The 18,838-nt window shown below is 34.7% G+C and overlaps 1 protein-coding gene and 1 pseudogene across 1 annotated transcript; one reads left to right on the top strand and one right to left on the bottom strand.

Annotated features, from left to right (window-relative positions):
- The window catches only part of LOC111392985, a 27,347-nt pseudogene extending 18,921 nt beyond the window's left edge, over positions 1–8,426 (top strand).
- Positions 8,427–11,744: 3,318 nt separating this feature from the next.
- On the bottom strand, positions 11,745–18,527 carry LOC111392971. The gene is made up of 7 exons (XM_023018384.1): positions 18,100–18,527; positions 17,987–18,018; positions 15,670–15,767; positions 15,497–15,579; positions 14,003–14,080; positions 13,829–13,927; positions 11,745–12,255 (listed from the first exon to the last, which is right to left on the bottom strand). The coding sequence occupies exons 1-7, from the start codon at positions 18,238–18,240 to the stop codon at positions 11,971–11,973; spliced, it is 816 nt and encodes a 271-aa protein (XP_022874152.1). The 5' UTR covers positions 18,241–18,527; the 3' UTR covers positions 11,745–11,970.
- Between the last annotated feature and the right edge of the window lie 311 nt (positions 18,528–18,838).

The following is an 18,838-nucleotide window of genomic DNA, read 5'->3' as shown; positions in this document are numbered from 1 at the left end:
TATATATATATATATATATGTATATGTATATGGCCGACAAGCCCAATGGGTAGGCTTGGCCAAGAAAGAAGAATGGACCCAAGAGCCCAAAGCATGGCAAGTGGTGTAATGTTGTTCATCCCATAAATGGCCAAAAAATGATAATTGTTATTGTATTATGTTAATCCACAGAATTAATCCAACATTCTCCCACTTGGACTACATAATTTTAACACAAATGCTTTCATAGCAACATACATAGCCAAACTAATCACACATAACCAACACATCGATAGGATGCATATGATATATATAATTAGGTGCTACTAATCCAGAAGCGTGACAATAACATTAATATCATTATTTTGTCACTTATCAAATCACAAAGATACATGGAATCATGAAATAGTGACATACTAATATATGCATAAATTACACCAAAAATTAAAGCAGTCCTCGTAAAATATACAAACAACAGCAAACTCCCACTAAAACAAAGAAATTAGGCTCCCAACAATCCCATACGGGAGACATGTTCTTAAAACACACAAATAGCTAAGCCTTTAGTTAGTGGGTCCACCAACATGCTGCTCATAGGCGTATGCTCAATAATAATGAAGGACTCTGTAACTTTCTCTTTAACAAAGTAAAACTTGATATCAATAAGTTTGGAGCGAGAAGTGCTCCTAGTGTTTCGAGAGAAAGATACGGCTGCGGAATTGTCACAATATAATTTCAGCGGTCTTGAAATAGAGTCCATAACTCGTAATGCTGAAACGAAGTTCCGTAGCCACATTACATGACAAGTAGTCTCATAACACGCCACATACTCTGCCTTCATAGTCGAAGAAGCTGTAAGTGTCTGTTTAACACTTTTCCACAAAGCAGCTCCTCCTTCCATCATAAAGATGTACCCAGAAGTGGATTTCTTATCATCCACACAACTTGCATAATCGGAATCACTGAAACCAACTACTTCAAGAGAGTCGGTACGCCGATATGTCAACACGAGATCCTTGGCACCTTGAAGGTACCTCAAAACTTTCTTAGCCGCTTTCTAGTGGCTTTAACTAGGATCGTTCAAGTATCTACCAAGCACACTAACCACAAAGGCAATATCATGATATGCACATACTTGAGCATATATTAGGTTGCCAACAACAAAAGCATAAGGGACTGTTTTCATCCGATCTTTCTCAACATCATTTTGAGGACATTGTGCCTTTGAGAACTTATCACCCTTCACAATTGGAGTCTTCACAAAAGAACAAGACTGCATATTGAACCTCTTCAAGATACGATCAATGTAAGTACATTGAGATAATTTGAAAACACCATTAGCCCTATCACGAAGAATCTGTATGCCCAAGACATATGATGCTACACTAAGGTCTTTCATGTCAAAATGGCCAAATAATAATTGTTTTGTCTCAAACAATAAGTCAGTGTCAGTAGCAGGGAGCAAGATATCGTCAACATACAAGACTAGAAATATGTACTTGCTCCCACTGACCTTCATGTATATACATTGATCAACAATGTTTTCCTTGAAACCGTTAGCGGTGATAATTTAATCAAACTTGAGATATCATTGCCTTGAAGCTTGTTTCAACCCAAAAATTGACTTCTGGAGCTTACAAACCATGTTTTCTTTTCCAACTACCTCAAAACCAATAGTTTGAGTCATGTAGACATCTTCACTTAAATCTTCATTCAAGAAAGATGTTTTTACGTCCATTTGATGAAGTTCCAAGTCAAAATGTGCCACAATTGCCATAATAATTTGTAAAGAATCTTTAATCGAAATAGGTGAGAAGGTTTCCTTGTAATCAATACCTTCTCATTGGCTATAGCCCTTAGCTATTAGCCTTGCTTTATATCTTTCCACTTGACCTTTGGTATCACGTTTGGTTTTGAGTACCCATTTGCATCCTAGGTTTACAAACTTTTGGTAATTCTACCAAGCTCCATACTTTATTTTGTGACATAGAGTTCATCTCATCATTCATAGCATTCATCCAAAAATTGGATTGAGGACTAGAGATGGCTTTCTTGTAGGTATTTGGATTTGAGGTGTCACCAATATCATACTCATGCTCTTGCAAGTAGAAAATGTAGTCATCAAAGATTGCAGGTCTGCGAACTCTTTCGAATCTCCTTGAATGTGCATCTTCTATGGCTATATCTAGGGCTTCTTGTGCTACTTGCTTAACAGGTTCATTCTGAATGACTACTGGATGCTGATTAACCATAGGGCCAATTGTTGGAGCGGAAGCAACAGGCACAAGGACAATAACTGGGTATTGTTTGAACACAATTTCTCTAAGCCCTTGGCTTGTACCAGTGTCATCCTCGAAATAGATTGCTCGATTTGATTCAATAACTTTAGTAGTATGCGATTGACAGTAGAACCTAGATCCCCTTGACTCCACACAATAACCAATAAAGTAGTCGCTGACGGTTTTAAGGTTAAGTTTCTTGGATTGCGGATTGTAGGGTCTTACTTCTGCTTTACAACCCCAAATATGAAAATGACGCAAAGTGGATTTTTTTTGTGACCACAACTCATAAGGAGTCTTAGGAATAGACTTACTAGGCACCTGATTCAAAATATAAGCTGCAGTTCTCAAAGTATCGCCGCATAGGAACTCGGGCAAGGAGGAGTTAGCCAACATACATCGCACCATGTCAAGAAGTGTGCAATTCCTTCTTTTCGCAACTCCATTTTGCTAAGGTATACCAAGCATTGTATATTGAACATCAATGCTACATTTCTGTAGGTACCTTGCAAAAGGTCCGGGGTTCCATCCCGTTTCATCATATCTCCCATAATACTCACCTCTATCAGAACGAACCATTTTGATCATTTTTCCTTGTTGAAGCTATACCTTTGCTTTGAAGGATTTAAAGGCCTCCAAAGAATCAAACTTCTCACGAATGAGCTCAACAAAACCATAACGAGAAAAATCATCAATAAAAGTGATGAAGTATTTGTAACCACCCATAGTTGGAGGAGTGAAAGGCCCACAAATGTCGGTATGGATTAACCCAAGTAATTTTGTGCACCTGTTAACTTTGTTGTTTGTGACCTTGGCAATCAATTTTCCTTTTATGTAGTCAACATAAGTGTCAAAATCTGAGAAGTTAAGATCCTGCAGAATCCCATTCTTTATCAATCTTTCCATTCGTTGTCTAGAAATATGGCCTAATTGCTTGTGCCATAGAATGGAAGATTTTTTATCCAATCTTGACCTTTTTGTTGTAGCAACAGTATTAAGAGGAGAAGAAGAAGTAATAAGAGGCACATCCACCAAATCAAATTTATAAAGATTAACACATAAAGTTCCATTTCCAATCAAAACAGAGTCACAGTACAATATAACTTTTTTAGTCCCAAAAAAAAATACTGTAACCAGTTCTATCTAAAATAGACACAGATATTAAATTCCTCCTAATCGAATGTATGTATACAACTTCATACAACTCCAAAAAATGTCCAGTGGTAAGCAGTAATTTGACTGTCCCAAAAAATTTAACTTTAGTTCTTGTACCGTCTCCCATATATACATGGTGCTCTATACTAGTTGGTTCCCTTCTGCTCGTCATCTCCTACAAGAAATTGGTAACATGAATTGTAGCACCAGTGTCTAACCACCAAGTATTAGAAGGCACATCAACAATAATTGACTCCAGGCAAACATTCACTAAAAGATTACCTTTCTTTTCCATTTTAGCCTTGAGCTTCAGGCAGTCCACCTTCTTGTGCCCAAACTTCTGACAATAATTGCATTTTTCCTTAAAGCTTTCATTCTTGGGAACATTGAAAGCTAAGGGCACTCCTTATCCATTCCCTTTGTTGCTCGTGTTCTGTTTCTTGAGCCTGTTGTCATTGATATTCTTTTGTACAGGTTTTCTTTTTTGAGCATTGTTGTTTTGGTTCGTTACCATAGCCACAATTCTTGCCCTTCCCTTTTTCATGTCATCCTCTTCCTTAACAAAAATGGTAGTCATCTCCTCTATGGTCAGTTGTTCTTTCTGAGCATTGTAACTGGACCTAATGGAGTCAAACTGTGAGGAAAGAGTCCCCATATCAATTGCCTTGATCTTGTGATAACAAGCCACAATCTTGTCAATGTGCTCTCTAATTCCACTGACCCCATCATAAATAGTGGAATGTAGAGCACTTAGAAGCTCATTCTTCTTATTCTTGGAGAACTTTTTGTACTTCTTGTTGATAGCTTCTAGAAAAGCCTTAGCAGTCTCAGTCTTTGCAATGCTATCACGTATAGAGTCCTCCATGTGATACCTCATGATCATTAAACAACACCGATTTAAATATTCCCAGTTATCATAAAGCTTCTTTTTCATCAGTAGAAGTTTCAGCAGTGGGCTTAGGAGGAGAATTCTCTCTCAAGGCTAAGTCCATCTTCATGATGGTAAGATTTATCATAAGAGATTTAACCCATTGTTTGTGATTAGTCTCATTTAGCTTCAGAATTACAAAAAATTGAGGATTGCCCAAAGTTGAAGAAAAACACTAGAGCGACATTAATATGCATCTGAAAGATATTATCATGGTATTCACTCTTTCTTCAACTTTCTTAAATGATCCACAAAAGTGATCATCAAATGCTAGAGTTCATTGACTCATTCATAGGTAAGAGCAATACATTTAGTATCACAACCAAATGCCTCAATCAACTATCGATAGGATAGTAAAAAAATTGTGCCGGTTCATGATATTTCATGCATTCTCTTCACCAATCTAAGCATCCTATCGATCCTACCAAACAATAAAGTCATCGATAGGATAATTTCATTACCCATATGGATCTTAGTATAATGTCATTAATCGGAAGTATAAAGAACACAACAATCCTAACAATTTATCATGACTAGTCCCGCGAGAGGATATGTAACAAAAAAATGATATAATCAACATGAATAAAATATATATTCATCTTAAAAAAAGATTATCCATTACTTTTCTCCAATTGACAAATGTGGAGTAATATCACAAAAAGAATCATAAACACATAAAGAAAAAAAAAAAAAAACAATTTTGCGATGTAAGATACAACCAACCATTAATTGGAGTCAAGGATATCTCTTATTTATTTCATTAAAGTTTTCTTTTTCTTTTTTTCTTTTTTTTTTTAAGCCAAAATTTCATAATAAGAAAGAGGTGATCCGATTGGAGTTAGAATCTGTCATTCCAATCCTCAAGCCTAAACTCACTGTGCACCTAGCCAACCTCATTGGTAATTTATTTTCTTTCATATTCTATGTGGGCCTTTTGATTTATCACGTGTTATCTCTTGTCCTATTTCAACTTACATTGTTTTTATGAAGATAGCAGTGACAAGTCAGAACTCGTGATGTCCTTTACATCTTTTTATGTCTTTCCTCCAATAAATCACAATTTTGCACATGGAAATTCTTTTTAATCCTTTACAGATTTTCAGAAATTGAGACTTATTTCTCTGAAGGTCTTTAGGAATAAAATTCGACATATGGGTATTTTGTAGTGATAAATCAAAAATGCAACAACACAGCCATGAAATGAGTTGGAAGCTCTGATACCAATTGTTAATAATCAATAGATCTGATAATTTATTCTCATAGTCATAACATGTGATGAACAATAATAAAAGAAAACATACCTCCAATGGTTGACAAAACTTGATTAGAAGCTATGGGAGATCAATAAAGAACCAGCAGATCTAATAGAAAAAACGAGACAAGGAGGCTAGGGTTCTTTTGAATCCAAGTCTTCAATCTTATTCACATTGTTCACACACCAAAGAGAGTTTATGTGTATATATATAAAAATCTGAAAAACCATTTCGGTGGTTGACAATCCCAATGGGTACCTAAGGGCCCAAAGCATAGCAAGTGTTGTAATGTTGTCCATCCCATAAATGGCCCAAAAATGATAATTGCTATTATATTATGTTAGTCCACTAAATTAATCCAACAATATTATGTTTTTGAATGCAATGAATTTCCTATGAAAAATGACCACTTCTTTACTATACTAGCATACAATTTTCACTCTCTCCATTTATCACCTTTTAAGTGAATGATATTGCACGATCTTGTAGGTCTTTCAATTCAAAGTTCAATTGCTTAATCTTCTTTGCTTCGTTAAGAAATGGCATTATGCTTTTTGCACTTGCATAGAAATTCCCAGCCAAAATGAAATAGATTGATGTAATCCCTGGATGTAGTGATCTATACTTAGATGTCTTTCATTAACTGATATATAAAAAATGAAATTTGTTTTCATTCGGGCACAATAATATGCATCATAGTGGAACTACTTCCAAACGGGATTTTTTTTTTCGTTCCTTTCCCCCCTTGTCTATAATAGAGATGTTTGGGCTGACTTTTCTTTTACTCATGTTACAGGTTCTTTTGGGGGGAAATGCTAGCTTCGCTATTTCAAGGCATCATAAACGTTTTGATGTGTTTGTAGATGTAGAAGCTAATAAGGCCAATGGGAAGTACGAAAGTGCTTCCATTGACTTCCATATTGATTTCTAAAAAAAAAATTACACAGGAGAACATGCTGAGAAATTTTTCAAACCATGGGTTTCTATTTTCTACGCAAATAGAAAAAGTCTTTGAAATAACAGTGCTTGTGAAGCCTCATAGGACATAAATAACCTAGGGAACATGTCAATCTTCGAATTTAGCTTTATCCATGTGTCTCTGATTTTTCATTTTACTACTTTCATCCAGTTGAGCTTCTTCACATCAATTTGCTTTCTTATTTCAAATTCATTTATTCAGATTTGGATGTTTCACAATCAGTTTGAGTAAATATTGAGCCGAAAATGCAATTCACGACAATCCGACACATTTAACACACTAACCTTACCTTCAAAAATCCCACCCTATGCATTGCATGGGCAAGTGACTAGTGTTAAATAAAAGATGAGGAGAATAAATATTTTTTGAAAAAAGAAAAGCAAAAATAGAGATCAATACTGAAATGCAAAAAAAAAATTATTTTCTAAATTTAAAGATGTTCTTTATAAATAGAGTATCTTGGAGATGCTCTATTGTGTGTATATACATGTATAATGTAACATTTTTTTTTTTCTTAAACATTCAGGAGAAGTTTCTTTCTGAAGAAAAAAAGATTGCGTGAAAAGGTAAGTCTTTCAATTCCAAATTTAATCTCGCAGTTCATGCAAATACTGAGAAAATTATACAGTTGGACCTTTGGCAGCTTTAAACTTTATTCTTAACTTGGATTTTGATTTTAAAACACTGTTTTTTACGTTGGTTTCAAAATTTTCTAAAATGATTTCTGGTCATTGCAATAACAGTTTATTAGGGTTTATGGTATATATTTCCTGCCTATGAAAACTTTGTTGGCTTGTTTGAAAATGTCTCATGTGCACTAGTATTGAATGTTATGGAAGAAAATAAAGTTAAAAATTTGTTTATTATTTGTCTGGTGATGCTTGCTATTAAAATTCTCAAAATATCAAGTAGCTAAAAGTTCTATAATCTGAGAATTATATTCTGTATTTTATAGGTTTGGAGCGTTATCTCCCCCATATGAAATCATTTTACTTTCTTTTTCAATAGACTGATAGGGGTTCATACCAAGCACCCAAGGTGCAAAGCTTTCACCCGAGCTCACTCCCCACTGACATGAATAGCAAACCTGGCCAAAGAATCACTATTTCGATTGAAGCTCTGCCTTTTTCTGTTGCATTTCCACCAGAAAGGAAAGAAGGTGAGGGGGGAGCCTCTACTCCTCTGGTACCTACTGTTACGTCAGGACCCAATTGGTGTGTACGCAATTTTTTTCGAGCTAAAAAGTCCCATTACGTTATAACTTTGTGATGTCTTGATATTGGTCTTCTGTTCATTTGTAGTTAATCCAAAGTTGAGTATCCAATTTAAAACTTCTTGCAAAAAGCATCTGCTTTCTTTTACATTAAATTTCATGTGTTTTGTTCATTTTTAATAGAAATTATTCTATTTATGATGCCTGCAGTGTGGATTAAAGCTAAATCAGACACCGGGAAAACAGAAAGAAATTGCTATTTGCAGCCAAAATACAGTGAGCTTTGAAGTGGTGACTATCTATTTATTGGTCTACCTAAAAATCCAGAATGGCTGTTGGCAATCTTAATTTATCAAGTTTTCAATAAATTCAGACTTCAGTTGATCATTTCCAGGAAATATGTTGAAATCAATATTATTTTTACTTTTAGAGAATTACTCGGCATATGATGAATAACAGTTTTGCTACAATTAATCACTTTGAGAGTTTTTTTGATAGTGTGTGAGGAGGCAAACATTTTTGTCATTAATTTCAAAAACACTTGAAACAATCAATGATACACACAATGTCAACAATAGTGTACACTTTGAATGTACAAATAACATATCATGATGAATAAATTTGCTGCAGAGTGAGTAAATGTATTTTATATTCATAGTAATATATGTTCGAGTTTCAGATTCTAATTGCAATGGCAAAATGTAATTTGGGCCAAAAATTGGTGCTTTCAAATGATTTGTGTTTGTGAACTGGTTTTAGGGTTCTCTTTATTTTTAGGTTAAGAGTGATGGGAGAAAATCCAAATAATACTGGAAATAATGCTGCCGACTGCCAAGTGAATTAATTCCTCCTCCTGATCAAAACCTGGTAGGAGACAATGAAGTAATTATATATGCAGTAACAATATTCACCATGAAAACAATCAATTTTTAACCCGAAAAGCTTCATTATTAGCCTTAAATGTGAACACAGGCTTTCTCTCCAGCCTGCATCAGAGATTTTTACGTTATAGGATCAAAATCAGAAATCAAAGAGGCTTTGTCGGTTAGATATCACCCAAAATAAATAAATAAATAAAAAATAAAAAATAATAATAAACAAATAAATAAATAAACTGGTCTTTATTGGAATGAGCAGAATTCCCTGCCGGCCAGTGAATTTTGATCTCATTTATGTACGGGTTTTAACTTGAATTCCAATTGTAGACCAAGCCCCCTCCTTTTTTCTCTTTCTGTACTTTCTTCTATAATTTTTGAATATAGACAACAGAATGCCACTACTAATTCTGTATAAATTTGCAGCATAGTTATGAAGCATACTTCTACTGGTAGGTTTGTACCTTGGTTGAGACGTCGTATGAATTTATTCAATTTTATGCTTTTTACTGTGGATAGCGACAACTTGAAAACAACTAAGGAAAATTACCATGCCTTCTCGCATTGTTTATGGGTCATAAACTCAGTTTACAAGAACTACTCCGAAAGGTACCTATTTGCCTAAATCAAATTGAAGTTAAGCATGTCTACTCTCGACAATCCAATATGAACAAGACATTTTTTGTAATACCTGTTGTATTGGATAGTGCCAATTTTCTTGGTTTAAGGTGAAGTCCTTTCCATAGTAATTACATTATACTTCCCATTCTCAAGTTTCTTATTTTTCATGAAATTGGTTTACTATCGATCCTTATTCATAGACTTTGAAATCAAAAAATTCCGAATTTTTAAAATTTAAATTGTGCGTTGATGTAGGGACTAGGGTGCCATCAAATGTAAGCAACCATGTAGATTGCAAAGCTAGGGAAGTTAGCGGCTTGTCTAGCCACAAACCAACGTGATCGCTCGGCGATCACGAGTCAACTCATGCAAATCGTTTTTTGTTGTTCCACTTGTGCCCGGAGTTAACCTCGAACGCGAGCTGAGCTAGCTAAGCTCGTTTATAGCCCGCTCGTCCCACCTTCCCCATGGAGAAGAGTGAAGGAAAAACATGAAGATGCAAAGTGGTCCAAAGCTTCTATCTTTCCGAGGCTCACCTTTTCCTAAACTAGGAATAATATCCTTATAATTGTCCATATGCAAAATACCCTTTTAAACGTTCAACACCACTTCTTCTTCTTCTTCTTCCTTTTTATTTTTATTTTTATTTTTTTTCAATTCAAAAAATTAGAGAACAGGCGTACCTTAATTATTTTTATATGATCATGTTTAGCTTAGCTTAGTTCTAGAAAACAAATAAAAAAGTTAGCTTCGTTCTTGCTTTTTGATTCTTTATTTAAGAAGGTAAGCAAAATATGTAACTTTTAGAGGTCTCAATTGAAAGATCAAATGAGCCATAACAAATAAAAGAACTAAAGTAATATTGAATTCACAAGGTGAAGAGGAGCTTATAACTCTCATGACGAAATTTTCAATATTTCAAAAATCATCTGACCATTAATTCAAGAAAAAATAAATATTCAATGGTGAAAGTATCAAATTTACTGATTTTCGAGTAAATCAAAAGGCAATATGAGCAAACATGTTGAGTTTTATATTTTTTTTAGTGAGTACTAAATTGTTGTTTTTCTCTTATATAATAATCTTACTAGATTTTGGACCGGTTCTCACATTTTTCAATTAACCCATGAAGTTCTTTTAACGTTGAAATTTTTGGTTTAATATAATGTTATAGGAAAAATCACATTTTAGGTATTATATTTACCCAAATTCAAAAATCAAGTAAATAGTTTGAAAATTGAAAAATCAGGAATGTATTTAATTGATTAAAAATATTAATTAAATAAAGATAATAAAATCACAGTTACATGATTAATTATTACAAATTCGTAATTATATGTCACAGATTTATTTGCTAATCACATATCGTCAAATTAATTGGTCAAAGTTTATTTCATGGTCACAATTGTAAGTTATATATTATTTCGAGGTCATAGATCATTCAAATTATAGGTCACATTTTATCTATGGGTCACATAAGCCACACTTTATTGGTCATAAATTATTTTTTAATCACATACACCTAATATTTAGTCACAAATCGGCCAAATAATTGTCACGGATGCCTAAATAATTGATCACAGATGCTTAATTGTTGGTCACAGACACCCCACCTGTTATCGTCATCGTCACCGCAACAACCATCACCACCATCATCAACAACAACACAACAATAGTTGAGCACCATCGCCTCCCAAACCACCATCACCTCACCAACATGAGCATCACCGCCTCCTGCAACCACCATCATGAGCACCGCGGTGCCATAACACCACCACCACACAACGTACCACCTACAACACACCACCATCATTTCCTTTATCTCCATTTACATCACACCTAACCACCACCACCACCAAAGAATCCACAAACCTGCCACTACCACCTCAAAAAATGCAACAAAACATGCCGAAAAATCACACAACCACCACCAAATTCAACCACTATCGAAAAATCACGTTAATTTTTGTTCACGTGAATTGACAAAAATGACATAGATGATGGATGGCTCACTTAGCTAAACAACGAATAACATTTTAAATTTCGATGATCAAATAGTAACCTATAGTAAAGTTCAATGACCAATAAATAAATTTTTTTTTTTTTTTAATTTCAATGAGCAAATAATAATCTATAGTAAACGTAGTGACCACTGATTAAATTAACTCAAAAATACACCTTCCTTTTTTACATAGGCATGCCTTCGGCAGGGTGATTAACATAGATTTGACCACATTTTTTACCGCTAGACAAATTTTTTAGAATACAACCCCATTACAAAGGTTAACGTACAGTCAAATTCGTGAGTTGAAAATTAACTTTTACTTGATATATTAAAATATGAGAGGGTAAATCAATATGGAAATTCAAAGATTTTAATCATCCTACTCTATGATGTGAGAGAAGATCATATTGATTTGGTTAACATGCTTAATGCCCACGAGCATCCAATAGCAACAGAATTTGATTCTGGGGAAAGGAAAACATAAAGAAACTGGGAAGTAAATATACACGTGCGCGGAAACATTTTTAGTCCCCAAAAATAAAATAAAAATATAAAAATAAAAAATTGTTGCTAAACTTTAACAATGACTAGCCAAATAGAATCAGTAAAAACTGGAAGAAGGAACAATAATGATTGAAGAGACAGAATTTCACCATGAAGAAGAGATTCTGAGATTACCGCTCTCAACTTCTACCGTCGACATCAAAGCCAGCCCCAGTCCAACCAGGTGGTGCTGAACCCCTGCCCTTGGGTATTGCTCCCATTCCCCTTCCTCTCCCGGGGTTCATAATTTTCTTCTTCCCTCTTCCGTCACCATCAATAGAAGGCTGTTGGTTCTGATCATTTGTTTGGGGAACATTCCCTCGACTTGATGTATTACCAGCTGATCCAGTTGCTGGTTCTGGTGTACTTACTGTTGAAGCATCCTGAGTTACACTATGCTGTGCCAATCCCCCTGGATTTCCATCCTAAACACAGGATTCAAGCTAGAGTCACAGAATTTCTTAGGGGACATGATGGTCATGAAAGTGTTCGCTACGTTTCGCTATCTAATTATTTGCTACTACATAAATGGGGTTATTCTGCCACAATATGCCAGCAACATATTAAATAGCTACATGCTACAAAAACTTGTAAAATGAAGCACCCAATTGGTGGTGGCGAGGGGCAATTGAACACTACTGTTTCCTGACAAATGCTAGTGCCTAAAACATTATAACACAAAGTGGAGTGACATGAAGGAGGCTGGGGGAAAAATGTTTAACACCTCAACAAGATTACAAGAATTAAGAGAAAATATTACATCTATATGTATACTTCCATGCCCCAGTGCACATTTTTCTCTTTGAAATAATAGGAAATTGTCTTCTTCTTCATTTGTCATCAGAAGAAAGAAAATGATTTGAAATGTATCCACCGTGATGAAGAAATGAGGGATGTGGAAAAACTAAATGCATGCAAAGGCGACTCAGTAAAATCAAACTTAGCAGAAAAGGAAGTACTGAATAAATCACTTGAGCAATCTTTAATTAATAAAAACTTTGACCACTCGTAATTTAAGATATTGAAATTAGATGAGTTTTTTCCTTCAGTTCAGAATTTTTATTCTCCTTTGTTCTCACACATCACACACACATTATCTCCTTTATGCTAAAAAGTGGGATACTTAATAGATCTAGAATCTTCACATCTACAAGTGATCAGTGAATTCTGGATCCGAGTCCTTACAGGAATCCATTAAAGGAAATGAAGGCTCAAGAAATTGACTGATCAAAACATATAATCATATTTGAAATTATGGTTATGGAGTAAAAGGGCGGAAATACAGCAGTCTCTCCAACTTTATCTGAGAAAGTTCAATTATGGGTTAAATGTGATATACTATAATCATCATACCACAGTAATGATTGGTTTTCTCCCCATTAGTCCAATTTAGGCCAAACCTTGCACCAATTTCTTATGAAGAATTGGAATGACTTCCAAGCATAAACTGCATCACTTCATTTTATTTATTTTTCTCTCTTTTCCATCCCATGGGTCACTATGTCAACATCAAATGATATTAATTCCTGCTCAAATATCATTCTGAAATACAGCAGTCAACTGAAGAAGAGGAAGCCTATGTTCTAGCGATTGTATCGCACTTGAGACAAATAACTATGTTTGCATCTACGCCTGAATTGCATAAAAGGTTTTAAATTTCAGAGATAGTCTTAGATTTAAAAGACTATATGGTGTGTGGTGGTGTGTAATTTCACATGCCATGCACCAGACAGGCAAACAGTCGACAAAGAAAAGCTTGTTTAATATGCACACATTTTGTTTAGTATTTCCCCAAACGTTGTGCAGAACAACACGTCCAAACGGAGACAGCACGTGACCAGTTAGGATCTACCTCATTAGCTTTTTTTTCATAAACATCCAGATTGCTAAGATATAAGCCCACGAAAGGACATCAAACTGGAAATGGAAATATGATTTATATCTACAGAAATCCCAAAAGAGTCTCCTAGATGAAAACATAAAGAAATTAAATCTTACAGTGGGTACATGAGTGGATGATCTGCTTGGGTTTAAAGCCTCCAGACGCCGTTTCAATTCTTCCAGTCTAGCGTACTGAGCGTTGCTACTTTCCTGAACCTGTAAAGGAAAATTGCTTCTAGTAAATATAAGCTAAGCTCAAATACTTGAGGATTTAGTAGAACGAGAATCTACCAGATTATTCAAGTCATTGCAAAGCTTCTGTTTAATTGCTTCTTCATCCTTTACAACTTTTGATGTTGCTTCCCAGGCCTAGTTTCCAGCACAATATTCATCAGGGAAACAAAGGTAAATACAATAAATGATAATTGACTAGATTGAGAAACCGGGGCGCTAAGAACCTCTCTCATGAATAGGAAGAGATGACGTGCACATTGAGAAGCTTAATTCCCATCCTGAAATCAAAGTAACAGAAAACTGAAAAGTTCTTTCTGATTATCCAACATTCTTGATTTAAGTTAATAAATGTACCAAATCACATTGAGAAATGCCTTTAAGAAACTCCCCGAATGAAATATGAGTGCCGAAGTTTCTAGTCCTTGATGAATAGAGCATATTAGTTGTCGTTAAAAACTTTTCTAATATCTTTATATTTAAGGAATTAAAGGATACATTTTCTTTAGTACCATTAAACTACATTGTCACCGTAATTCTAAGAGTACATGGTGAAGCACACCACCGAAGATACAATTAAAAGAAAAAATACAAGAACATCTTATGAACTTCTCTTTTTATATCTAGTACTATAGTACATGACTTTACCATCCAATTAACAACTTCATATCTCTGATCGACAATAAACTGAACAATTTATTTCATATAAACACATGTTTATACTTGAATAACAGATATGAAAAATTAATGTAACTTAGACACTTCATGATATACAATTAGGTAACAAAGATGTACATGGTAAAAATGCAAACATAAAATCTCCACAAGTTTCATATACAATAATCAGATAAACTTGTTGCAGATTTATTTAGCTTAATTGAGAGCGAGAGATGTGAGACAACTACATGCATTGAACTTTTTATATTGATTATTTATAAAAAAGGAAAAAGAACAAAAGTGAACATCTGTCAGCTCAAATTTTTGAAATTCACATTTTATAATTGTTTAGGCGACTAAATTGAATAAAAATTATATTATGAAGAACTGAAATAGTCAATTTGCAAGTGGTAAGTGGTAAGTGACAAGCTAACACCTATAACGAAGAGAGTAAAACAGTTCATTGGCAAGTGAGGCAAAGCGCCGTTCTTATAATATCCCGATTTCTCGTTCTAGCTTTTTGTTTCTCCTTGTATTTTGGTAAAGAAGTAACGTAAAACTGAATAAACATCAGACAAGGATCCTTAACACAGGGTTCATTGAAATAGCATGCTTTTATACTCTGCATACTTTATGCAATATACTTATGCAGGTGGACTGTACAAACACCCTTCCAACAACCCAAGTTCAGCCCGCCATCTATATATTCACTAACGACTATATAATATTTTTATTCATGCATGGAAGTATCTTGAAATGATGTTCAGCTAATTTCTGAAATGAAAAGGAGAATGCTATGACTCTGGAAAAATATCTTCCATGAATCATGATCATACTCAAGTGCTGTATATATTTGAGAATGATACAAGATTAGCTATTTATCTAAAACAGACAAACCTTTCGTGCTTGCTCTTCATTTAGCTTAGCAGCACGAATTCTCTGAGTTGACAATTCTATTGTCTTTCGCATGTGTTCAAGAGCTGACATTGAATGCAAGAGGAAATGATCTCTCAGTTAAACTCAATGAAGATGAATATTGTTAGAGGAAGCAGGAATACAAAATCACATACCAGCTTTCTTAGGTCCAGAAGTAAGCTTCATCTCCATTGTAAGATTTCCTAATTCTCGTTCAACATCACGAATTTTGGAATAATTTTGTTCGATGTATCTAAGCAGATGTACCAGAAATTTCGTGAATATCACCAAAAAAGAGAAATTAACATCTAAAGACGACTAAGTAACAATTTCAAAAGATCCAACGATCATATAGCAAAAATTCTGAAGCAGTCAACAGTCATAATACTTCGTAATATGTAAAAGGCAACCAAAAGGAACCTAGAACAGAAATCTGATTGCAACCATGACAGATCTTTTGATATTACAGAATCAGAGCCATCCCTTATCCCTGAGGACCCAGAAGTATCATATTTTTCACGTTCTTCCACCTCCTTTTCAAGTAAAATAGCTCTTGATATTCAATTTTCTGGCTTTAGATAATGGGGAGGATTGGGACGAAGTAGCATCTGGCTAAAATTACGGAAAAAGAAAGTATAAAAACATAGGGGATTTAATCTTAGTGCAAGGGCATAAACCCAGATTTCCAAACCTGTTGGTTTCACCAAGCTAGATTAATAGTGTGTGTGGAGAATTGTCTTGAGAAAATAGTTTTCCCAGTTCTATAGCATCCCTTCAGATAAATCTGCCATACTTAGACTCCTAATCGGGGCTAAAATCCAGGAAATAAAAATGTAAAAATAGGAATATGACTTGATATTATTAGAACTGCCCAAAAAAATATCATGTCTGATGTAGCTAAAAATTTGATTAGTTAACAATTAATTTAAATCACATATTTCATGGGACTCACGACTTTTCAACCACACATTCTATCAAGTTTTATCAAAATCTACGAAAAATCAGAGTTTTATATAAACCAGACAGGGGCTTAATGCTATCATGGACTACCCGTGTGGGTAGATCTAACATAATGAGCAATTTCCGAGACCTATTCACTACTGGGAGTTGAAGAAGGTTATCCAACTGCGCCCTTTCTTTAATGTATGAGGATTGGGTGAGTGCAGATAATATCATGGTACAGAACGAAGCTAGAGAAGGAAACCGCTGCCATATCTCCTAATGGAAATAAAAGTGATGGCTTCCACTTTCCATGAAGGTTACATGAGATGAAAAGACAGCGACTTTCTTCGTCTATAAAACCATTAATAATATTAGGATGTTTCATGCATCTGAATTGTTTAGATTACAGATTGGATTTTAAACTCAATTATGGAACTGGAAGTCAATGTCTTGTATCTTTCAAGTATACAAGTTTTTCCCTTCTTATACATTAAATTACTGATTTAAGAAATATTTAGAACCTCCACAAATGAAAATTATATAGTCTAGCAGCACTCAACTAGCATACTGATTCCTGATTGATGGCTGTTCTTGAAATGGCAATTTTTAATATTGTATCTGCTCCTTGCAAGCTCATTTTGAGCAGTAGCAGAGCCAAAATATTTTAAACATTGTGTGTGAGGTGGGGGGAGGGAGTGTGTTGAAGGGGCAAATATACATGTGGTTTCTATATATTCAAAAAACTTAAAATTTCTACCTGCATTTAAAGAAAATTCCAAATGTAGTGGAAGGCAGTCCTCCATCCCAAAACTGTGTATGTAATTATTTCTCACCATGAGCGAGCAATTTCAAAGATAGTAATCTTCATTAAGTTCATCCTAAATTCCTCTCCGTAATTGTTATTATCAGGAAAAAAAAAACTTCCTTACTTAATATGCAATGAGAAAACAAATTAAATGTGCCATTAGAATAAAATCGCACTATAATCCATATATGCTCATATGTTAGGTGAAAGGGGCACCCTGTTTTTCTCTTTGGTGTCTCCATCTCTCAAACACAAACACGCCTCCCCTTTCCATCTTTTCACTCCTCGTCTCATGTATTCTCTCTCCCACTACCCTTTTTTTTTAAACCCGAAAGATACTAAACAATTTCTTTCCCACCCCCCACCCGCGCCCAAAAAGAACAAGTTATGGCTATTAGGTTTTTCGACTCCTAACTTCAAATGAACTCAAAAAGTTACATGGGAAGTAACTGAACTCTGAAAATGAACAGAAAATCAAACCAATCAAACATATCCTGCATATCAGAATATGAGTTTTCGAAGTTAAGAGCACGCATCAAATACATTTCGTCTTCACAGTTGAGATAAAGGCAACGAACTTTGAATTAATAAGAAAAGATAATAGGAAAACACTGTACCAAAATTTAACTGGTAAAAGTAAAAGATAAAAGTAACCATTTTTGTTTATTCAAAAGCAGAAACAAGTTAAGATTGAGGGGGGGGGGGGGGGGGGGGGTGCAACTCACTTTCTCAGTTGAAGCTGCTCTGCTTCTATTACCTGCAAACGAATGCAACAAGAAGTATTAAAAAACTAATTAATCATTGAAGGTGTGGTGTCCATGTACACATTATGAGAAACCTTTTCCGTGTAAGCAATAACAGGAGATTCTCGGGGGATCCCATCAGGTCCGATCTCCGGAAGAAACATTGTCCTTGCATTGTCTGCATTTGGACTCAGACTTGGATTGGAGCTCGAATTCGAATTCGAATTCGCAGCCATATGAATGGATCTCACTTAGTAATCAAGAAATCAAATTCTTCGGTCGGTTAATTCATCGATTTGACGCTTCAACTAAAGAGAAGTCTGAGAAGTTTTAGGCTTTCATTAAACACGGGTTCATCAGCCGTACCGGTGAATATCTCCGATTATTTCGCCGGACGGTGACTGTTTTTCTTCTCTTGGCTGATTTGCGCGACTGATGCTGGAAAGTAATCACACTGTGATACAGAAAGCGCGCTTCGTGAAAGCCTTTTACAGAACAAAAAGCGTGTGCACTGGTTTAGATGAAGAAGGATTTTGCTATTTGTTAATAAAAATGTTATATAAAAAATGATGTGTTAGAAAAAGATTGAATGAAAAAATCGACTGTACTCTAAATTGGTAAATGACAGTGTGTTATATAGACATTATGTAATCTCCAATTTTAGGGGGGTGTCCTCAATTTAGAGTTTGATGAATTTTAAGACTCCATATAAATTGAAGTATCTTCAATTCAGATTTAAATATAATTCATTAAAATATAGGTGTCCCCAATCTAGATTTTTAAAAATATTTATAAATTTAGATGTCCTCAACATAGATTTTAATAGGTAGTTTT

The sequence above is a fragment of the Olea europaea genome, chromosome 1 (assembly GCF_002742605.1).
Source record: "Olea europaea var. sylvestris chromosome 1, O_europaea_v1, whole genome shotgun sequence".
Taxonomy (NCBI): domain Eukaryota; kingdom Viridiplantae; phylum Streptophyta; class Magnoliopsida; order Lamiales; family Oleaceae; genus Olea; species Olea europaea.
Note: the sequence above shows the minus strand (reverse complement) of the source record. Positions and strands in the feature narration are given on the sequence as shown.